Source organism: Zootoca vivipara, chromosome 13 (assembly GCF_965207765.1).
Source record: "Zootoca vivipara chromosome 13, rZooViv2.hap1.1, whole genome shotgun sequence".
NCBI lineage: Eukaryota > Metazoa > Chordata > Lepidosauria > Squamata > Lacertidae > Zootoca > Zootoca vivipara.
Genome location: NC_142596.1, coordinates 53626480 through 53649000, shown reverse-complemented (window position 1 = coordinate 53649000; position 22521 = coordinate 53626480). Strand labels below are relative to the sequence as shown.

The 22521-nt window shown below is 55.7% G+C and overlaps 2 protein-coding genes across 4 annotated transcripts; one reads left to right on the top strand and one right to left on the bottom strand.

The window, feature by feature from the left end:
- The first annotated feature begins 62 nt into the window (after window positions 1-62).
- LOC118092497 (hemoglobin subunit pi-like) lies at window positions 63-20604 on the top strand. 2 transcript variants are annotated; one of them, XM_060282653.2, is made up of 4 exons: window positions 63-1305; window positions 15987-16103; window positions 18786-19008; window positions 20366-20604. In XM_060282653.2, the coding sequence occupies exons 1-4, from the start codon at window positions 1145-1147 to the stop codon at window positions 20507-20509; spliced, it is 645 nt and encodes a 214-aa protein (XP_060138636.1). In that variant the 5' UTR covers window positions 63-1144; the 3' UTR covers window positions 20510-20604. The 2 variants fall into 2 exon arrangements, with proteins under 2 accessions (XP_060138636.1, XP_034986447.1); XM_035130556.3 differs by lacking the exon at window positions 63-1305 and adding an exon at window positions 10239-10496.
- PGAP6 (post-GPI attachment to proteins 6) lies at window positions 1951-10172 on the bottom strand. 2 transcript variants are annotated; one of them, XM_035130554.3, is made up of 13 exons: window positions 9818-10172; window positions 8032-8209; window positions 7703-7910; window positions 7347-7480; window positions 6976-7235; window positions 6508-6800; window positions 6315-6408; window positions 6003-6126; window positions 5670-5803; window positions 5137-5315; window positions 4631-4777; window positions 3890-4006; window positions 1951-3560 (listed from the first exon to the last, which is right to left on the bottom strand). In XM_035130554.3, the coding sequence occupies exons 1-13, from the start codon at window positions 9918-9920 to the stop codon at window positions 3264-3266; spliced, it is 2268 nt and encodes a 755-aa protein (XP_034986445.2). In that variant the 5' UTR covers window positions 9921-10172; the 3' UTR covers window positions 1951-3263. The 2 variants fall into 2 exon arrangements, with proteins under 2 accessions (XP_034986445.2, XP_034986446.2); XM_035130555.3 differs by having other exon boundaries at window positions 1951-3411; window positions 9818-10133.
- Window positions 20605-22521: the final 1917 nt, after the last annotated feature.

Sequence of the window (22521 nt, the reverse complement as noted above, 5' to 3'; positions counted from 1 at the left end):
CTAAGGGAAGCGAGAGCGCCGCGTTTCCGAGAGTTCCGCCGTTACCATGGCAGCGGGCCCGCGGCGCCTCGCGAGGATCCGAGGGGGCTTCGCTCGACAAGGCCGCGCGCGGGAGTCGGGGCGACCAGGCCTTCTCCTTGCTTCGGCTTCGCCCCCACAGCGCCCCGCTTTCCCCAGGGGCTCCAGGCGGGCGCGGGTGCTGCGCTTCTCCCCCCGCGCCCTCTTCCCCTCGTACAACAACCACGGGAGGCGGACTGAAGCAGGGAATGGGGTCACTAACCCTCTTATCATTAGGGTGTATTAATCTATTGTTATTATTATTATTATTTATTAAATTTATGTGCTGCGTCAGGGAAATTGGGTATCACATGGCAGGACAGATGTGCTCTCCCAAGCCCACATTCCCAGCATGTTTGCACTCCTGTCTCAGCAACATCTACGCTGGCTTGGCCATATCCACGGACTGGAAGATGGCAGGATCCCCAAGGATGTGCTCTTTTGGGAGCTGGCTTCACGCACCAGGCCAACGCTGTGTTACAAAGATGTCTGCAAATGGGACATGAAGGCTGGCCGACATCAATGCTGCCGTGTGGCAATTCCTTGCAGGCAACCACAGTAAAAAGGGTCAATGATCCCTGGGCGGTTAAGTCCAGTCAAAGGCGACTCTGGGGTTGCGGTGCTCCTCTCGCTTTTCAGGCCAAAGGAGCCAGCGTTTGTCCGCAGACAGCTTTCCGGGTCATGTGGCCAGGCCACCATGACCAAACCGCTTCTGGCACAATGGAGGGCTGTCAATGGAGAGCACACGGAAACGCCATTTACCTTCCCACCGCAGCGGTACCTGTTTATCTACTTGCACTGGTGTGCTTTCAAACTGCTAGATTGGCAGAAGCTGGGACAGAGCAATGGGAGCTCACCCCCAGATTCAAACCACCGACCTTCCGATTGGCAAGCCCAAGTGGCTCAGTGGTTTAGACCACAGCAGCAGCACCCGCTCCCTACTACGACCACAGTGCCTGGAGGCAGTCAGATTGTGCATCCATAGCAGTGACCAGAGGAGGAATAACCACTGGGAGGAGCACAGAGATAAGAAACACCATGGTGCAGCACAACTGGATGTCTTCACCTGCCCCTGCTGCAATAAAACATGTCTCTCCTGTATCGGTCTCGTCACCTCACAGGTCTCTACAGCCACAGCAAGCACTGCAACCTTCCAAGAGTTTGCCTTCGCCCCCAAGGGCACAGTCCCCTGAGACAGATGGATCCAACCAACCAACCATACACTGCCCTTCATCAAAAGACCACAGGGTAGGTTACAGCATAAAACACAAAATGCATAATATAATAATGGGAAAAGGGGAGGGGAAAAGACAACCCCCCCCTCTACTAAACCTTGAGAGCCAGTGTGGTGTAGTGGTTAGGAGCAGTAGATTCGCTTCCCCGCTCCTCCACAAGCAGCTGCTGGGTGACCTTGGGCTAGTCACACTGCTCTGAAGTCTCTCAGCCCCACTCACCTCACAGATAAAGCGGGATATCAAATCCAAACTCTTCTAAATTGTTTAGTTAAGTTTCTGGCGCCTAAAGATATGTAATAAAGGCGCCGTGCGAGGCTCTCCAAGGAGAGCATCCTACAGCAGGCAGTCACTGCAGAAAAGGCCCCATGATCATGTTGCCACCCTCTGGACCTTTGATGAAGTAAGTGGCACACAGAGAATTGAAGCAAGAAGCCCCCTCATCTCTGAGCAAACTTTGTGTGGCTGGCCAGCCATCACCCCACACAGCAGAAGGCAGCTCTTCCAAGGTCGAGGTAAGAGTCCCAAAGTGGAGGCTGCCCAGTCTGCTGTGGGGCGGGGGGGGGGGAAGGGTGCCTCCTGCTTCTGCTCCAAGGGTTGTCAGGCGCACTCCCTGCACTTTTTATTAGATTGCTGGAAGTAAGCACCAAAGGCAAAGGAGCACAGTGTGCATGACTTTTAATTGAACGAAATGACAGTTTAAACAGCTTAAAATGATTTAAACAGCTTCCAAAAGGCAAAGTATTATAACATTAAGTTAACAAGGTACTAACAGAACTTTCTGAACTGCAGTTGCTGAAGTTCTTCCTGAGGTAATCAACAAAATAACCATTTTCCCATTTAAGATTAGTGTCCCTTCCATCCCCTGCAGTGACTACGGGGAAGAAAAAATAAATAAACACCCCAAATTAAGGACCTTGAAACAGGAGTGTGTGTTATTGCGCTAAAAGAACACTCTGGAGTTCCTGGCTCTTCCACTTGTGTCTGCATTTGCAAAAGGGTCTCATCCTGGCCCAGCAGTGCCAGCTGCAAGAGCCAGAAGACGGGTGAGCAAACAGTGCTGGGCTCTTGCCTGCCCACGAGGACTAAGAGCTCCTGGACTGCAAAGAGCTCAGTCATTTGGCTGAGGGCTTTTACATTCATTGTGGCTCCCCCAAAACGGGGAACAGCCCCAAAGTGGGGGAGAGAAAGATGCAAGAACAGGATCCCCCTGCTTGCACCCAAGTCCAAAGCCCACCAGCAGTTGAAGAATCTTAAACCACCTGGCTGGTGGATGCGCACCGCTGAATGGCAACAGTGCCATGAGGTTTTCATTCAGCAATATCACATGACCAAGTCAGGCCTGGCAGTGAGCGGCAGAGCTCGCTTGGCACCCACAGGCAGGGGAACAGAACTGGGCTGCTCCAGCTCAGCTTTTTAGTTCAGGACAGAGAAACTTGGCACCTCCCTGAGCAATACATGGTACCTCCAACCATGGCCAGCAAGGACGCCTCTCCTCCTGTCCCAGGCATTCATTCATTCACACACCCTTCCTGGGTTTGAGCAACCCACACTAACTGGAGTGAGGGTGCCAAGAGCTGCACACCAGCCTCCTGTCTTGGGATCGCCCACCACGCTACAAACACTGGACTCTCGTTGTCACTCCAGCCCCACTCCCAGCATTGCAGGACTGCCTGCTTCCCAGTTCCCAGCCACGCAGATTCAATGAAAGCAGGCTGCGGTGATGCACCTGAAGGCTCCAGAAAGCGCTGCTGGTTCCACTGGAGGAGAGACCTGCTCCATGAGGGAGCGACCTCTCAGGTTAGGATGAAGACCAGTGAGCTGTCTGTCTTGTGGACCCTCGCAGCTCCCTGTTCTTCACCCAGCCAGCGTGATGGTCTCTCCTGCAGGATGGGTGGCCCCGACCCGGAAGCGTGGAGGGAGACACTTGGGGCCAGAGCCTCGCCTCATGAGAGCCCGCCCCCTCTCAGTCCGTCACGTCACCGCATAGAGCTCCTCGCGGTCGTTCTTGCAAATCTGGTAGCGGCAGAGCAGCTTGCGGGGCCAGTCCCACGGATTCTGGAGCTTGTCTCCGGGTGGGAGGAGGAAGGCCACACTGGAGGCCACCAGGATGTGCCAGATGCTGTGGGTGTAGAAATAGTTCTCTTTGGTCTGAATGAAGGCATAAACCAGAATTGCCACCACAGCCAGGGTGATCCCAGGGCAGAGGAAGAAAGCCCAGCGCTTCCAGGAGGGCGGGTAGCAGTCGCGCCGTGTCACGCCACGGTGAACCTGCAGGAGGAGGTCGGGGGTTATGAGCCATCCCAGGTAGGGCAGAGGACAGCCAGAGGGTCTCTAGATGTGGGCTCTGCCCATCCACGGAGACCAGGCGTACCCACCCACCCAGCCCAAGGCTCTGGGAGGAGTCAGCTGGGTCTTTCCTCAGCTGGCTGCGCTCCAAAAGCGCTTGATGGGTGATGAAGTTAAGGGCGGGGGAAGCCTACACCTTAAAGGTAAAATACCTGCTGCAGGTTCCGCCCAGCCCACTGCTAAGAGCTGCAACCTGAGCCAGGAGATGCTCAAGACTCGATCCATAAGGGGTCATAGAAGGAGCCACCTACCCAAGCGGCAATCATGATGAGGAGGGCAACAAGGCAGGGCCCCATCATGTTCCAAACCCCTCGGCGGTCCAGCTGCAGTGACATGGCGATGAACAGGGTCCCCATCACACAGAGGACCTGCAAGGAAGGAGAGGAGAAGTCAGAGCTGTTCTTGGAACCTCCTTGGGAGTCTGTGGCTGGTGGATGAGGAAGGCAGCCCGGGCCGCTCCAGCTCACCTGCTGGTATCACTTCAGGATGCCAGGGGCAAAGACAGGAGGTCCCAGCCACAAAATCTTGCTGGGATAGTTCATTTCTGAACTCTGCATTCTGCCTTTTGGCGAAATGGTGCCTTGAGTCCTCATGCAGCCCCTTCCGCCTTTGGGACATTTGGCCATACTGCTGGCATCTTTACCTTTTCTAACATCCAGTGACACCCTTGCTTTTCAATGAGAAACAGCAGCGGAGGCCCAGGAAGACGGGAAGCCTGCCTGCCTGCCTCTCTGGCCCAACTCTGGCTCTCAGTCCACCTGGCAACACCAGGATGGGAAACCCGCAAAATACACAGGGCAAAAATACATAGCGTTCATTTTCTTGCATCCATTTTGTTTCTTATTCAGTGCCTCCCGCCCGAGGGGAAGTCGTGCTGGCGACACTCAAGGTGTGAGCTCAGGACTGGGCCTGCCCTGGCTTTAGAGGGGCTCGCTGCCAACAACAGCCCCCTCCCATGCAGTACCCCACCTGCTGGCTTGCCCCCAACGTACATATTTCAGGGTCTTCTCCAGTCGAGCCATGCACAGGACGGTCACCCAGATGGAGACCACAGAGCCAAAGAAGTCGCAGAACTGCAGTGTGTCATAATCCATGATGCACATCACTGCAACGCCGGGCTGGTCACAGGCATGGTAGAACTGTGGCCACAGAGGAGAGAAAAGGTGCCGGTCAGAAGGCCCCACTCCCACTGCAGCTCTTTGCCACCTGAGCCCAAAGTCTGGAGGTGCCAAAGCCCCACTGGGCACATGGCCAGAGCAGCAGCCTGAGGATGCCACAGGGCAGTGCAAGGGGCACTGAACCAGGATCAAGGAGCCCTCCGCTTTCCCCCAGCCGCCCCACTACCAGAATGAGGCAAGCAGAGAAAGTGGAGGGTTGGGCTGGCTTGCCTGCCTGCCGTGCCCCCCAGAGAAGGGCCTGCTCGGGCCTTGCCCCACCCCAACAGGCGGCTGGGATCCCGCTCAGCACCCATCCCACTGAAGGGGAAGCCTGGACGTACGGTGGAGAAGAACATGTTGAAGGTGTAAACGGAGGCTTCCACCAAGTGGTAGTGGTAAAGTGCAACAGCGATCGCCGGCAGGAAGAAGAGGTTGCTGAGCGTCAGCAGGAGCGTGGCCAGGATCTGTGTGCCGACAGGCTGGGCCTTGGTGTCTTCCGTGCAGCTCCAGCCACTCCAGCCTGCCAGGGGAGGCAGCGTTACCTGTCAGGAGCATCGCGCCAATGCAGCCTCTGCCCCAGGTGGGGAGCGGAGGGCCCATCCTTAAGGCTGCCACCTTGCGCAGCATCCCCCAGAGCCCCCAGGATGGGCCCCCTCCAGCTAGGCTCACTTTCTAAGAGGCTGGTTGCTGTGCAGGATACCACCCTGCGGCCTTTTCACTCTGGGCTTGGGGCATGAGAGGTTTGAGGAGAACAGATGCTGATTATGGTCAGGCTAGCCCTGCCCAGGGAAGGAAGCCAAAGAGGAGGAAAGGAGGGTAGAGGAGGGACAGGCCCTGGTGGCCTTGGCCCCAGGCAGTCCAGAAAAGCTCTTACCCGCTTTGCAGCTGCACCCGGCATAAGGGTAACTGCGTCCCAGGAGGCTACACTGCCCATACGTCCCACAGTTATCGAAGCAGGGGCTGAGGTAGGTCACAATAGACACCCGGGCTTTGGCTTTGTCACATTCCCTGCAGAGAGAGAGAGAGCACCCATGTGCCACTCAAGGACACTGAGCCCTCCTGGCACCAACCCACAAAGGCAAAGAGGCCCAAGGCAAGGGGAGTACCAGGCAGCAGAAACCCCTGCCTGAGAGGTGCTCAGGAACCTTGGCCCCAGAGGCCTTGCTGCCACCACTACTGCTGGCACCACCAGAGTGACAGGACTCACCCCACAGCCTCCGGACAGAGGAGCTGCAGGGACAGGAACCAGTTGTCCGTTTCTGGGTACGGGATGATGAGTGTAGCATCTGGAGAAGAGGTGGACACGTTCAGCGGGTAGCCTTGGGAGAAAGCTGTGGGGCAGAGAAGAGAGGCAGGCCTGCTGTTAGTGCCCAAACTCCGTCAGCAACCAGCGCCCAGCCTGCCAGTTTCAGTGCCCTCCCAGGGCTCGGGTGCAACAAGCAGAGAAGCACTTTGTCCCGGGCATTCCCACCCCCAGCACCGGTCGTTGCTGCGAGCAAGGACCTGCTGTGCCATGTACCTGTGTGGCAGCCCCTCGTGGCGTTCGCAGAGAGCACAGGGGAGCTGGCACTCAAGCAGGCCCACACCGAGGCATTCCCAAGGCTCCAGTCAGTCTGCAAGGACAAAGCAGGAAAGAAACTCAGCTGGCACCTCTCCCCTAGCAGTCAGGCTTCAGTGCCCCAAGAGGGGCAGTGCCAGGTCAACCCTCTTACCTGGTTAAGGGCCAGATTCAGCACCAGCGTCCCCCCGCTGTCCATGCCCGAGTTCAGGTTGAAGAGAAGCAAAGCCGGGGGCTCGGCCTGGACAGGCACACCAACGTCCCCAAGGACACGGAAATGCAGAGACACCACGTCCAGGTCTTCGCGGATGACAGGCTGGTTGCGCAGGCAGGGGCTGCTTTGGCCAAGGGTGGCGTTGGGGCTTCCTCCTGGCAAAGGTGCCTCCTGGCTCCGGTTCAGGCTCTGGTAGAAGCTGAGGAAGGAGCTGGCCCTGTCAGGCTGGCATACTGCAAAGGATACGGCACAGGGTCAGCGAGGGCCTCAGGACAAGAAGGCAGCAGGGCAGGGCAACCCACCTCCTGACCCACAGCTGGGGCATCCGCAGCAGAGACTCAGGCACTGGCGAGCTGACACAGCTTGGCACCCCACCTTTGCCCCTCCCCTCTTGCAGCTGGCACACACCTGTGAAGGAGGCCTTCAGCTGAAAGGAGACCTTGGTCCCAGGGCCGCTGAGGCTTTCCACCGTGATGGGCAGCCACTTCTCCCACGGTGGCGAAGCGAGGACGCCGCTGCAGTCCCCGGAGCAGTTGAGCACCTTCTGGGAGCGCAAAGGCAGCGTGGCAGAGCCCAGCGTGACACGGAGGGCGCAGGGGCTGGAAGTGTTCACCTTGCAGCCGCTCAGCTCAAAGTGCAGCACGGCACTGTAGCCGGGGACAAAGACCCTGCAGGGGGAAGAAGGATAGAGAGGGAGGAGCGGCTGACTCTAGCTGGCCAGCACATGGCAGGCCCACCAGCACCAGGATTTGGTGCCCAGGGAGATGGGGGGCACTCACTTGGCATGAAGGGGCCTGGCGGGCTGGGCAATGGACTGCTGCACAGGAGTGTCGGGCTCAAGAATCAGCGTGTCGATGACGCGCAGCACAAACATGTCCGGCTGGAAACTGTAGGTGCATGGCGTTGAGATGCCCTGCAGGGAGGGAGGGACGCATCACGGCCAGCCTCCTGGACCACCGTGGCTGGCAGGAGGAGGCCACACTCGGCACAAGAGGACATTCAGGGGCCTCCGCCTGCAGCCCCGGGCACAGCAGAAGATCGTCCAGAAACTGCCAGCAAAGTCCCAATGCAGCAGCTGCAGGATCCTCCCACCCCCACCCCCCAGACTCCAACCAAGCAGGCCCCCTGCTCTCACCTTCACCTCAATCCTCTCTGCAGCCTTGGGCAGGTGGGCCACCATGAACCAGTCGCCTGCGGCAGGCCCTGTGACATTGACAAAGGTGGTGTTCTGCACCAGAGTGGCCAGAGTCGTGGTCAGATTGTAGGCGAGGCGGACGCTTGTGTTGGCTGGGAACTGCGTGCCCAGGGGGTTGATAACAGGAGGGGCACCATGGCGGAAGTGGCTGGAAGTCAGCAGGAGACACACAGGTCAGTGGGGCAGAAGGAGGGGAGGCGGCCACCCTCTTTCCAGGAGGAAGCCGGCAGGCTGAGCTCCCCGGGGAGAAGGGGGAGGTAGCTACGTACATGGTGACGTTTGTGCTGCCGCAGTCGGGACCCCTTCCCTGGGCCGCCTGAAGGAGCCAGCGCAGCTGGACGGTATCCTCTGGCACGCGGAAGCGGAAGAGCCTGGCATTGGCATACCAGCTGTAGAAGGAGAGTTTCTGGGCACCCTGGACGAAATACTCCGCCACTAAGGACCGGTCTGCGGGGGGAGGAGGGGGGCAGGCGGTCAGGAAATGGGCAGGGGAAAGAATTCTGGCTCAGCCAGCCTTGGGCAGGTAGTGCTTCCCACCACAGGCGGATCAGCAGCCAGCCCCCCCCCCCGCCAGTCTCTGCCAAGTGCAGCAGCATGAAGGGGCGGGCAGTGCCCCCCCATGCCTCTGGCTTCCCACAAGGAGCTGGCAGGGGGCTTGTCCAAAGCCACGGGATCCTCTCTGGCCTCCAGGCAATAGAAGCTGGCCTGGTGCTTGCCCCTTCCCCCTGAGGGCCAGGAAGGTCTTGCCTTGCCCAAGCTTGCCCTGCAGCAAGGTCAAGGGGAGTTCAGGAAAGGAGGTCATGGGGAGGAGGCAGCTCTGCCAAGCACACAGCCTGCCACAAGGACTGGCATTTCCTGAAAGGGCTGAGCCGGCAAGCCCAGGGGATTGGCCTGCGGGGACCAGGGCGCCAGGCACCTGCCTGTTTGCGGAGTGCACAGCGCAGTGACTGACAAACAAAGGTGCGATAGGCAGGGATAGGGGACGGGGCAGGGTGTGCCATGCCAACCCCCTGCACCCCATGCTCAGCCCCTCACGCAACAAGATCAAGTCTAAGATGGGCAAGAAGTGGAGGTTCGGGTGACCGACCCTAAAAGGAAAGGAATCCGCTGGGGGAGGGGTGCTGGTTCTCCCCAAGGCAGAGGAAGCAGTGGGCGCTGAGTCAAGGCGCACACGCGAGAGAATGCGGACAAGCCGGCTGACCCGTCGGGCGGGAGGGAGGGAGCCTGCCTGACCGGTCCAGCCATCCGCCGCTCTTCCGGCGAGGAGAGAGACCCCCTCCGCCGCTTTCCACGCGCCCAAGTGATGCTCAACCAACGTCCCGCCCCGCCGCCCGCGCAACTCGCTGCAAAGGCAAAGGTTGCCCTGCGGGTAACTGGGAACCGGGCGTTGCGCCACCGGCCTCCCCGGGCAAAGCAAGGACTCCGTGACCCGGGCGCCGCCCCAGCCTGGCAGCGGCACTTTTCCATCGCGGCACCGCCCCGCCCCCCCCCCGCGCCAAGCGAGAACCGGACGAACCATCCGTTCCCCCAAATAAGAGACGAAAACACGGCGCCCCTCCCCCCCAGGCAACCCGAGGAAGGGGTCACCTCCAACAGGGACTGGCCGGGAGGGGGCCCTTTTAGCCAAATGACTGCTGGGGTCCCCACAAGCGCCTTCTCTCTGCGGGCGAGGGGGCTAAAGGGGGCTGGAAGACTGAAGACGGGGCGGCCCGCGGGCCTCTCCCCGAGGTAACCCAAGGCCACCTGCGCCGTGGCTGAACTGGACCTCCGTCTCGCCTCCTTGCGCCCCTCCTCCGCTGCCGCCGCCGCCACGGGCTCAAACCCGAGCGAGCATCCAAAGGTGTCGGGTCAGGAAGAGGGAAACGGTCCACACACACACACCCAATCCCCCCAAGCAGCTGCGGGGCAGGAGGCGCCGCTGTCCCTGCCAGGCGCGACCCTGTCACGAAGGCGCAGGAGCCGCGGTCCTCTAGGCGTGTGCAGAGTGCCACTCCGTCCCGCTGCTCCGCAGTGCGGCTCCGCCGGGCAGTGGCGCTGCCTCCGGCCGTTACTTACCGTCGGGGCCGCCGCCGTTGCTGCTCCGCGTCTCCTTGGCGGGCGAGGGGGCGGCGGGGGCCAGGAGCACCAGCAGCGCCAGCACGAGCGGGCCGGACGCCATCGGAGCCGTGGCGGCGGCGGCCCCCGGGGCCAGGGGAAGCCGGCAGCAGCAGGCGCGCCTCAGCCCGGAGCGCCTGCCTTCTCGCCCTCCTGCGTCGCCATCGCCCGCCGAGGCCCCGGGCCGGCGCTGACGTCACGGGGACACCCGAGGGGGGGGGCCAGGGAGGGACGGACAGAGGGAGGGAGGCGGTTGCGGGCGCGCGCCTCGGCCACTGCGCTGCGGGCTGTGCCCCGCCCCTAACCCTCCCGGAGACGGGCACGAGCGACGGGCCTGGCAGTGGCACCGCTGCACCGCGCACGGGGACGGGGACGGGGAGCCTCGCCGGGAAGCCGCCCGCCGGCGCACGGGCGCATCTTGCGCGGAGCCCCCTGGGCCACATGGCCCTTTGGGGGTGGAGCCCCCCTCGACAGGAGCTTTGCAAAAAAAAAAACCCCTCATATGGCAAGCGGCAGCGTCTCCCCGGCGCGCCTCGCGAAGCGCCCCCCAACCGCCCCCCGCGGCCGTTGTCGGTCGAAAGTTCGGTGGTGGCAGAGGCATGGCTTCCCCCGGGCGCTCCTGGTGCAGGGCGCCCCCTGAGTGAGTGGGGTAGGGGCGGGGGCCGAGCCAGGCCCGGGAAGGGAGGGAGCCGGACAGGGGGACTGCGCCCGAGCAGGGAGGCTCCATTGAGACGGCCTGCCTGGAGCTGCGGAGAGCGCTTCTCCGTGGATTGGACTCATCGCCTTTTAAGCCAAGGGAGCCCGTGCAGATAAGATCTCACCAATGGCACATTGTCTAAGGAAGTAATAATAATAATAATAATAATTAATAAGTATGATGATGACGATGTAGTTTCCCCAGCCACTCTGGGAGTCCTCCAACAAAAGATTTAAAATATATTAAAACATCAGTCATTAAAAACTTCCCTAAACAGGGAAGAACTTCCCTAAAGAAGAACTTGCCTCTCTTCTGAATTTGCTGCCAGAGTAGCTGCAAGTTCTTATTTATTACAGAAGAGAGGGAAGCTGTCCATGCCGCTTGCCTTTCTTCTAAACAGGTTCAGGTTCCCTCTCTTCTGTAATAAATAAGAACTTGCAGCTACTCTGGCAGCAAATTCAGAATGACCTTAACAGATTAGACAACTGGGCCAAAGCAAACAAGATGAATTTTAACAAGGAGAAATGTAAAGTACTACATTTGGGCAAAAAAAATGAAAGGCACAAATACAGGATGGGAGACACCTGGCTTGAGAGCAGTACATGTGAAAAGGATCTAGGAGTCTTGGTAGACCACAGACTTGACATGAGTCAGCAGTGTGATGCAGCAGCTAAAAAAGCCAATGCAATTCTGGGCTGCATCAATAGGAGTATAGCATCTAGATCAGGCATGTCAAACCTGCAGCCCTCCAGATGTTTTGGCCTACAACTCCCATGATCCCTAGCTAGCAGGACCAGTGGTTGGGGAAGATGGGAATTGTAGTCCAAAACATCTGGAGGGCCGCAGGTTTGACATGCCTGATCTAGATCAAGGGAAGTAATAGTACCACTGTATTCTGCTCTGGTCAGACCTCACCTGGAGTACTGTGTCCAGTTCTGGGCACCACAGTTCAAGAAGGATACTGATAAGCTGGAACGTGTCCAGAAGAGGGCAACCAAAATGGTCAAAGGCCTGGAAACGATGCCTTATGAGGAACGGCTTAGGGAGCTGGGTATGTTTAGCCTGGAGAAGAGAAGGTTAAGGGGTGATATGATAGCCATGTTCAAATATATAAAAGGATGTCATATAGAGGAGGGAGAAAGGTTGTTTTCTGCTGCTCCAGAGAAGCGGACACGGAGCAACGGATTCAAACTACAAGAGGGAAAATTCCACCTAAACATTAGGAAGAACTTCCTGACAGTAAGAGCTGTTCGGCAGTGGAATTTGCTGCCAAGGAGTGTGGTGGAGTCTCCTTCTTTGGAGGTCTTTAAGCAGAGGCTTGACAGCCATCTGTCAGGAATGCTTTGATGGTGTTTCCTGCTTGGCAGGGGGTTGGACTGGATGGCCCTTGTGGTCTCTTCCAACTCTATGATTCTATGATTCTATGATTCTATAAACGCAACAGACTCTAAAGTTGCCGACTGGGTGCCATTTTCTACCCAAACAATACATACATAACAATAACAAGTACAGCATAAATCCTGCAATAGAAAATGGTCTGTAGCGTGATTGCAATCCATGAAAGCACCATTATCAAACCAGCATCTAAAAAATAAGCTAAACAGCATAATTGCAGCATACGTCATACGATCACCAAATAGACATTTATAATCTATGAAGCAATATTAACAAGTTAGCAACTAAAAAATAAGCTAAACTCTATGAATGTACTATTTTTTAAATCCACGGCATCCGCCACACACCCCATGACTCGTAGTAACCTTTTGCGCTATTGAATTCATTAAAATCCACCTGGATGACACGCATCATACAAGAGGACCCTAGAGGTAGACTTTATGAGTAACTCCAAGCCATGATGAGCGACGTTCAAGGCAGTTGCCAGCTAAAGCACAGATGCCGCAAGCTACAGTGGAGCCTCGCCAGACGAATTTAATTCGTTCCACGGGTCTTTTCTTATAACGAAAAAATTCGTCCAGCGAGTCCCATAGGAATGCATTTGCATTTTTTCCGAATTGTTTTTTGCCCATGTTGTTGTTGAGTCGTTTAGCCGTGTCCGACTCTTCGTGACCCCATGGACCAGAGGACGCCAGGCACTCCTGTCTTCCACTGCCTCCCGCAGTTTGGTCAAACTCATGTTCGTAGCTTCGAGAACACTTTTGCCCATAGGAACGCATTAATTGAATTTCAATGCATTCCTATGGGAAACCGCGATTTGCTAGACGAAAACGCATTCGTCTAGCGAAGCAACCTCCGCTCGAAAAATCCTTTCGTTAAGCGGAAATTTCGTTAAGCAGGGCGTTCGTTAAGCGAGGCACCACTGTACTTTTTCCTCTCAAGCCCTTGGCCCCCGTCTCTCTCGGATCTGCCCCCACCTCACTGAGCAACCCTTTATCTGAAGGTTTTTTCTCTTCAAATTCTAACCCATATTATCCTGTGGGGGACCGTTGTGAGGGGATAACTAGCCAGTTGGAGTCTCAGGTGGGTTTTCTTTAAATAAACAATAAAGATTTGTTTAAGGCAAGATAGTATATAACACAAGTAAAAAAACTTAGGTTACTTCAGGAATACAATGCTATTTAACTCATCCTCAGTTGTTTTTGGTTGCGTTATAAGTTGGTTCCTTTTTTTTTATAATAGGCATAGCCAAACTTTGCCCTCCAGATGTTTTGGGACTACAACTCCCACCATCCCTAGCTAACAGGACCAGTGGTCAGAGATGATGGGAATTGGAGTCCCAAAATATCTGGTGGAAATTCTTTTTTGTTTGTTCGCAACCTTTCCCTCTTTTTACCTCAACCTGTCTCCCAACCTCTCCACCCTCAATTCCAACTGCACCTCCCTGTCTCTCTTCAAATCCTCTGCTTTTAAACTCTCCCTCCCGGAACCACAGCCAATCAGAAGCTGCCTTTTCTGAACCATTTGCTGGCAGGGAAAGAAAGAAAAAAGAAACTCTTGTTGAACCAACCTGTCCAGCAAAACCAACTTTTTCGCCACACCTACTCCCCACCCCTGGCCTCTGCTCTGCAACTGTAGGGCTGTGGTTCCTGTTGGGCTGTCTCAGCCTGACGGCAATCAAATTGTTCCCTTTCCTTTTGGGGAACTTGCTCCTCCAACCACTGATCGTCTCCATTGCCCTCTCCTGCGCTTTTCCCAGCTCTTAAAATATTTTTTAGGTAATAACCAGAACTGTATGCACTACATCATGGGTAGTTAAACTCAGGCCCGGGAGCCAGAGCCAGCCCAATGGCCTTCTAAATACGGTCCAGGAATCAGTGTGTTTTTACGTGAGTAGAATGTGTGCTTTTATTTCCAATGCATCTCTGGGTTATTGGTGGGGCATAGGAATTCGTTCATATTTTATTTATTTTTTTCAAAATATAGTCCGTCCGCCCCCCACAAGGTCTGAGGGACGGTGGAACGCCCCCCTGCTGAAAAAGTTTGCTGGCCCCTGAATTACATCCCGGAAAGTAGAATAAAGAGAACTGTGATAAGTAAAGCGTTCCACGTGTGGCCGTGCCATAGATGTGTTACAATACAGCTCGTAACACAGTTTTAAGTTTTCACAATGCCCTCCTAAGTGCCAATAATCTGGAAGCGCAAAGAAAAGGCCTTCCTAGTCCAGCCTCCTGTTCTCACAGCGGCCGACCAGATGCCTCAAAAGGGAAGTCCGGCAGCAGGACCTGAGTGCAAAACTGAGACAAATGACCTCCAGTTGTGGAAGTAGAACATAATCAATGGCCACTAGCTGCAGTGGCAATCTTCCATTAATTTTCCCATCCCTCTTAAAGCTGTCCAAGCTGCTGGCCATTAATACATCTTGTGGGAGCAAAGTCCACAGAGCAACTGTGCAGCGTGTGCAAGTTCTTTTTAAAAGTCCCCACTTTTAAACTAATTTGTATTTAATTATTTCAACATATAAAGACGTCATATAGATAAATCATTAAATATCTCAGCCCAACCCTGAAGCTGGGGTTTAGAAAGCACATGATGCAGAATAAGAACCAAAGAGCATAGTAAGTTCTTATCCAAAAAAAACTTCTGTTTGTACAGCAGGCAAAAAACTGTTTAAGGAAACCAAAATGTTTTGCAATGTGAAGGAAGTTTATATTTAACCATGCGCATAATAAAGCTGAGCCAATCAGCAGCAAGAGAATCTTTGTGCCTCGAGCCTTGTAGCAATTTTATTTTATTGCTTTATAATTCCACAAGTTCAGTTTGGCATACTTAATTGGACCAATTTGTCAGAGAAACCTCCTTGAAGTTCTTCCCGTATCTTGTTCTTATGAGCCTGGCAGCTCGAAAAAGGTTTACTAAAGGGTGAAGCTGTAAGTTAATACTCCCTCCTGTAAAAAGATTGCAGAGAGCCAGCTCCAGGCATTTAGAGGCATTTGTCCAGTAGTTGCTTCTATTTGGACAAATACTTCCGCCCAGAACTGAGCCACTTTCCCACACGTCCACCACATGGTTTGGTTAGAACCTGAGATACTCCAGCAGTTTGGCCATAGAATCAGAATTGAAAGGTACCCCCAAGGGTCACCTAGCCCAACCCCCTGCAATGCAGGAATCTCAGCTCAAGCATCCATGACAGGTGGCCATTCAACCTCTGCTTTAAAACCTCCAAGGAAGGGGACTCTGCAACCTCCTGAGGGAGACAGTTCCCCTGCTGAACAGCTCTGGGCCCTGCTACCCTCTTACTGTCAGGCCTTCCTGATGTTGAGTCAGAATCTCCTTTCTTGTATGTAACTTGAAGCCATGGGTTCAAGTCCTACCCTCCAGACCAGGAGAAAACAAGTTTGCTTCCTCTTCCGTGCGACAGGCCTTCAGATACTTGAAGGTGGCACTAATATCTCCTCTCAGTCTCCTCCAGGCGAGTAGGAGGAGCGAGTAAGGGCCAAGACTGATTTAAAAGGAAATTCCCTCCTGCACATTGAGGTCCACACCTCCTTGCTGATAGTCATCTGCCAATCAGCTTCCCACATCTACCTGAAGCCACCTGCTGTAGCCATATCCACTAGGATTAGCATACTTTAGAGTCTGGACTCCCCACCCTGTTCTGCCTTCCTAGCCAATCCCAACAATAATTCAAAAGGAGTTGGGGCTCTCAATGACTGTCCCTTGACGTGGGTTTGGCGTATCGATAATATTTCTACTGCTCTGCACAAACTCCGGATGAAAGTCAAATGGACAAAGCGGGAGAATCTTAGGCGCACAATCCCACTGCCCTCCTTGCCGCAAAGGTCCTCCATCAGCACCACCAAGCCCGATTCGGGGGCCCCTACCTAACGGGGCCTGAGCCCCACCTGGAACTGCAGATGGAACCAGGGGCTCTCTCTCCCTCTGGGCCCCAGGGGATGCTGCTTGCTGGCCTCCAAGCCTGAGCTCTCCAAGGTCCTGAGGCCCAGCTCACCTGCCTCCTTCTTCTCCCCTCCCCAGGCTGCCCATCCTGGAGCCCCTGGTGCCTCTGACTGATCTACAGCTGCTGCACATCCAGACTTGCTGGCTCAAGGCTTTTGACGAGGCGGAAGCCAATGGCAGGCTCATTCTCATCAGGTCAGGTGCTGCCGCCTGGTGGCCGGAGGCGGTTTCTCCCCGCCTGGCCTTTCTCTTTTAAAGTGATACCTTGGTTTATAACCGTAATCCGTTCTGGAGGTCCAGTTGTAAACCAAAACAGGTTATAACCCAAGGCACGCTTTCGCCAATGCCCCCCCCCAAAGGGTTGCAATAAAAAAAGGGGGGTTGTAAGGGACACACACTTCAGGGTTTGACGTGGTTGTAATTCAAAACGGTTGCAAACCAAGGTACCACTGTATATAGATACATTCTTTATTAACTTTGCTTGTTAGAACTGCTGTTATTTCTATTCATTACTCAAAACACAATAACATACATAAAGGAAAATCATAATAGCTCAACATCAAGTAACACTTCTACGTTCATACTTCAAAAATGACTTCTCTCCACGGACCCTTCATTCTTTCTTTTTAACTGTGTCCTTTTTCACCTTTTCGCAGTTTAGCTCATTGCTCTTACATGACGTACATTATCTGCCTGTTATCTAATTTGCGAAAGTTAATCACGGCATGTTAAGAATTTTGGTTTGGGAATGCTGTTCTTCTAAATATACTCTGTAACACTCCCATTCAGTTTTGAATTTTTGGATTGTTTGGTTCCTGATTGCCTCTGTCATATTTGCTAGTTCTAAGTGTTCACATAATTTGATTTGCCGTTCTTTCTTCGTTGTAATTTTATCTCCCTTCTAGTTTTTGGCAATCAACATTCTTGCTGCTGTTGTTGCATGTAAGAAAACCCTCCTCTTGTCATCTGGAATATCAGTTGTCAGAATGTCTGGAAGAAAGGCTTCCGGTTTTTTCCGCAAATGTTTGTTTAAACATTTTTTTAAGTTCCTCATATACAATATCCCAAAAGTTCTTACTTTTTTCACAGCCCCACCCCATTGTCCCCTCCCCCTGTTTGCACCTCCAACATAGGATTGAATTAGTTTTGTGTAACAGCCTGGCCTTTTTCATACCTCATTTGCAGTCCATGCAGAAGGCAACGGGCCTCAACCCACTGCAGCCCTTTGCTTCACTCAGCTCGCTCAGCGGCGTAGCGAGCCGCTGCGGCACCCAGGGCGGCAAATTGCCATGCACCGGGGGGGGGTCGCTACATAACAACGCATGCGTCGCTACGTGGCGGGGTATCGCTGCCCCCCCGGCGCCTCCAAAGCCCCGCGCCTCCAGCTACAAACTCCAGGTAAAAAGCCTATTCAGGAGTTTGTAGCTCAGGAGTGGGCTTTCTACCTGGAGTTTGTAGCTGGAGGCGCGCGGCTATGGAGGCGCCGGGGGGGCGGCGATACCCTGCTACGTAACATGCATGTACAGCATCCCGAGCGGGTTTTCTACCTGGAGTTTGTAGCTGGAGGTGAGCGGCTTTGGAGGCGCGGGGGCGGTGATATCCCGCCACATAACGACGCATGCGCAGCATCGCGCTGCGCATGCGTGTTACGTAGCGGGGTATCGCCGCCCCGCCCCCGGCGACTCCAAAGCCGCGTGCCTCCAGATCCAGGTAGAAGGCCCACTTGGCACAGCGGGGGGGGGTGCCACTTGGTGCCCCCACCCCCGCGACTCCCAAGCCCAGCCTCCCGGTAAAAAGTCCGCTTGGCGCACCGCTGAGCGGACTTTTTACCGGGAGCCTGGAGGCTCGGCTTGGGAATCGAGGGGGTGAGGGCGCCAAGTGGCACCCCCCTGGAGTGGAACCCAGGGCGGACCGCCCCCATCCAATGCCCCTGGCTTCACTCCCTCACCATTTAAGAGACCACCTCCTGAGCACCTCCTGGAGCCATATCAGAATGACTTTTAGAAAGAGTTAGGAGATGGAGGGCACCATCCTCTCCTCCTCCTCCTGAGGGCCCTTTGGGTGCACATCATCGGTGAACCCCTCAGAGACAAAAAGAGACAGAAAGCAGGGGGTGGCCATTTCTCCACCTCTGTTCAGGGAGGAGCCCCCACTAGCAGCTTCAGGGAGAGCAGAGGGGCCTCTGGGATGCTGGGCTCCTCTTCAGAACCCTGCAGTGTGCTGGCTGGCTGGGGAAGGGCGACTTCCAGGTGAGCAGCTCTTGGAGGGAAGCAGGAGGCCATTGTTGTGGGAGCCAGAGGAGGCTGGCAGAATGTCTGCTGCAGAAGATATGCTGCAGCTCCCCTGGCATCCTCTGCTTTCCGGAGGTCCCAAGTGGGTGTGTGGGTGAAAGCCATCTACAAATTCCTTTCTGGAATTAAGTGGAAGGGGGGGGGCAGAGCAGGACAAGTAAGATCAGACTTCTGTGAATGCTGTTTTGTCCAGGTTTGGAAGCAGAGATTTCTGTGGTCGAGGGGCCTATTGATTAGTGAAAGAAACAGGCCACTGGGCATTACTGCCACCCACCCAACAGAGTTGAGGGAGTGCACCATCTATGCAAACCAAATCCACAGGGGATCAAGCGGGGCGGTCAGGGAGGGAGCAGCCGGCAGCCAGCAGACACTTCTAGAAAGAACCCAGCTGAGACTCCTGAGCAAAGCAGACTCTGCAGACCGTGAGGCCAGGCTGTCCTCCTCAGCCAGGCCCAGAGGGGGGGGGGAGAGTTAAGAAGGGGGTCAAATGCTGCTTCCCCCACAGCCTTTGGCAGCGATACTCAAAAGGGTCTGTACGAAATCTGAGCTCTGCGCTCAAGGCGAACCTTCGCTCTTCCGCACGCAGGTTCTTCACAGACCACCCTGACAGCAAGCAGTTCTTCAAGAACATCCCAACGGAAGGCGACCTGCTGGGGGACCCTGAGGTGGGCTCCCATGGCCGGAGGGTCATGGTGGCTCTGAACCAGCTGGTTGAAAACGTGGACAACCGGAAGCAGGGCTGCCGGCTGGTGGCGCGCCTGGTGGAAAACCACAAGAACGTCCACCAAGTGCCCTCACAGATGTTCCAGGTAGTGGGGGGGGGCGAGCAAGCGGGGAGGACACAGGAGCTGCTGGGCTGGCAGCGTGCCCTCGGGGCAACTGGGATCCTTCAAACCGGAGGGGGCACAGGGGGTGTGGGCATGTTGAGGAAAGTAGGAGAGGATATATTGATTAAACATCATCCCTCCTCACTCACGCTAGTGAGCAAGCAGCAGAGCACATTCCCTTGTGCATTGCCAAGTTGATGGATTCGTTAGAATCATTTAAGTTACGCAATCCAGTCTGGATTGTTGCTGGTAAGTTTCCCCTTTTATTTCCCACTAATAATAATAATAATAATAATAATAATAATAACAACAACAACAACAACAACACGACAGTCTTGTTTAAAAGTAAGGGTAAAGAATTTTGAAGGCAGGCTTCATGTTGCAGTTACAGTTACATTTGTAGAGAAAAGAAGTCTGAGCTAGGCCTCAGACTTTCCACCTTGTGGCTTCCGTCCTGCCATGTGCTGCTGGCTAAGAGCCAGCAGAGAGCCCAAGAGAGCAGAAGAGGAAGGTGCCTGCATGGCCAGCCCTTTTGTAGGGTCTGCTAAGGTCCCGCCCACCTACCTGGCCACACACAGGGGGAGGATGCTCCAGAGCAGGTATGACAGGAAGCCCTCCCGGTCTAGAGCCACATTCCCCTGTGTGTCCACCATTCTAGGCAACAGGAAATGTTGCATTTGACTGCATCGTTGATTATACATCCCATGGGGGGGGGGGACCTGAGTCTGATCCTGGCATCCCCAGCAGGCCACCCCCTGCCACTCTCCTGGCATTGTCTTGAGGTCAGGGGGCCACATCAGTGGGGCTCACTGCAAAGCCTGTCTGGCGCAGGGGTGCTCTGAAGCCAAGCCAAGCAGGTCTCACTGAAGGCACCAGGGGGCTGCAGACAGGACCTTCCAGACGAAGAACTCCCTGGCGCAGCCCACCCCAGCTTTCCCTGCAAGGAGGCCCCAGGAAGTGTGCAAGTGCCCGGGCCACACCTGCTGGCACAGGTGGCATCAGGTGTGGGACAGGTGGGCACGGCTTGGGGGGAAATGGCCTCAGGGACCAGATAGGGAGCCCAGCTGGGCCTCCTCAGCACTGCTCTTTGCCACAAGAGCAGCCACAGGCTTCCTCCGCTGCCCTCCCCCCCCCCATCAGGCTTAATGCCTTTCCTGGGGCTGTCTCCTGCAGGCTAAGCCAGGCAGGGAATCCATGAGGCGCTCAAGCAAGGGCTTCTGGAAAGGGAGCCTAGTGGTTAGAGCCTTGGAGGTCACTGGGAATGCATCCCAAGCTGCCCCCTAAATAATAATAATAATAATAATAATAATAATAATAATAATAATAATTTTTTGCCCAGCTTCTGTTTCAGACCATTCTCTGTGTCTTCCAAGAACTCCTGGAAGATGAGTTCACCGATGACATGAGGCTCTCTTGGGTAAAGTTCTTTGACGCCGTCTTTGCAGAAGTAGAAGCCGCCTACAGTCGCCCCCTTTCTCCCTAGAGAAAGGAAGGGGGTACCCTGCTCCACGCTCTCCCCCCCTTCTTACGTTTGTATTGATGGAATAAAGAGGACAGCATTTACTTTTGGGACCTCTATCCAGGGTGCCTGGTCAATTCTGCCACGGGTTTCTTGCAGGATTGGGCCCCTTCTCCGCAGGTGCAGAAGCATGCCTAAGGCCACAGCAAGGAGTCAAGCAAGGGAGCAGGGATGTAGCTCAGGGGTTGAGCACCTGCCTTGCATGCAGAATGCTTCGCCAGGTGCTGCTGCCAGACAGACCCCTGAGCTGCCTGGAAACCTGAAGATCCATTGGTCCGAAAAGGCAGCTATGAGCCAGTCTGGCCCGTCCCCTGGCAGGCTGCCATCTTCCTTTGAGACCACATGGGCCAAGGCAAAAGTCAGAAGAAGGGCGAGGCTCAAGCTGGCAGGACGGGGAGAGTCCAGGAAGATCCCCTGCAGAAGCAGGCGAGAGAAGGCAGGATGGTGGGAGGTGACTGGCTGGAAGCAGATGCCAAGCTGGTGGCAACCCAGGGGAGCAGGTTGGGCATGAAAGGGTGAGGCGGCCCAGGCCTGAGCTCTGCCCTGGGTGCTTAGGTGGCCAGTCAGCAGCCAGGTCTGCACTCATAGCAAAGGGCCACAGCTCTGCAACAGAGAAGCTGCTTGGCATGCAGAAGTTCCCAGCTTCATTCCCCACCTAGGCCTGTCTCCACACCAGGCAGCTTCCCAGCTGCGGTCTTTCCCTTGGAGGGCGCAGGGTCCTGGACTCCCCGTCCTCCAGAGCGACTGGTCTGGGGCAGGAGAGCAGGCAAGCGCCACTTCTTCCTACCCCCCATTGCCCTTCTGCAGCTCAGAGCAGCCTTCTCTGAAGAATCTCCTGAGCCCCACAACTCACACGAAACACACACCCTGCCCTGCACTGGAGTTCTGCTGGCTCAGGCAGCAGTAGCACCCCCCCAGCCCCAGCCCCTTAACCCCCACACAGCCACCACCTGCCCTCCATGCTGGCAGGAAGCCTCTAGGGCACCCCCCCCAAAGGCTTTGGCTTAGCAGTCCAGGGGAGGAGACAGGATGCTAAGGTGGCAGTAAAGGGGCCTTTCCACTTCATTGCAGCATTTTTTAGGTAACTGCGGGAGAGAGGTGCGTGTTGGATTGGGGCCAAAAGCCCGGCTGGCTCTGCAGCCCTCGACTCGTGCAGGGGGGCACGGGGGGAGCACCACATGCAGAAAAGCCCCTCCGGCGGGGGCACATGAGCTGATGGGGGGGGGCAGACTGAGGCCTCGCTTCCCAAAGGGCTGCCCTTCCTGCCATTCCCACCCAGGAGCAGCAGGGGGCGCCTGCGCGCTGGGAATTCAGCGGCTGCCCCGAGGCCCCACATGGGGTTAACCCCTTGGGGCCCAGAGCCAACTCCTTTCTGCTTCAGAGGTGCCTGACGTTTGCCTTCCTGCCTGACCCGAGGCTCTGCCTGGCCGAGCGAGCAGGACGTGGGACACCGAGGAAGGAGCTTGCCTGGGCAGCCCGTAAGGACAGGATGCGGAGCTAGAGGGGCATTTGGCCTGATCCAGCGGGCTCCGCTTACAGTAGTTTCTTAGAGCATCATCTCAGAGAGCAGCAGCGGGGAAGGGGAGGTGTTTTTTTGGGGGGGGAGCGGGAAGCTGCCCCCTCTCTCTGCTGGGGCTGTGGGTATTTTTAGAGGGTCTCTGATTCCCCAGAGACAGGTAGACAAGTCGTGCATCCAAAGCAATGAGCAGAGGAAGAAGAACCTCTGCGGGGAGCAGAGAGAAGAGATGTCTTGGTGCGTCTGCAGCAGCAGCAGGTGCGTCTACAACCGGACATCTTCAGGTGCCCCGCCCGGCCCCCAACTGCACCAAAGCACGTCACGTCTCTCCCATATCGGCCTCTGCAGCCACAGCAGGCGCCGCAGCCTTCCAACGGTTTGACTTGACCCCCAAAAGCCCAAGACGCAGGGATGCAAACTCTGGTTCCCCTCCTGCAACCCGGAGGGCTTTTGGCCCTGC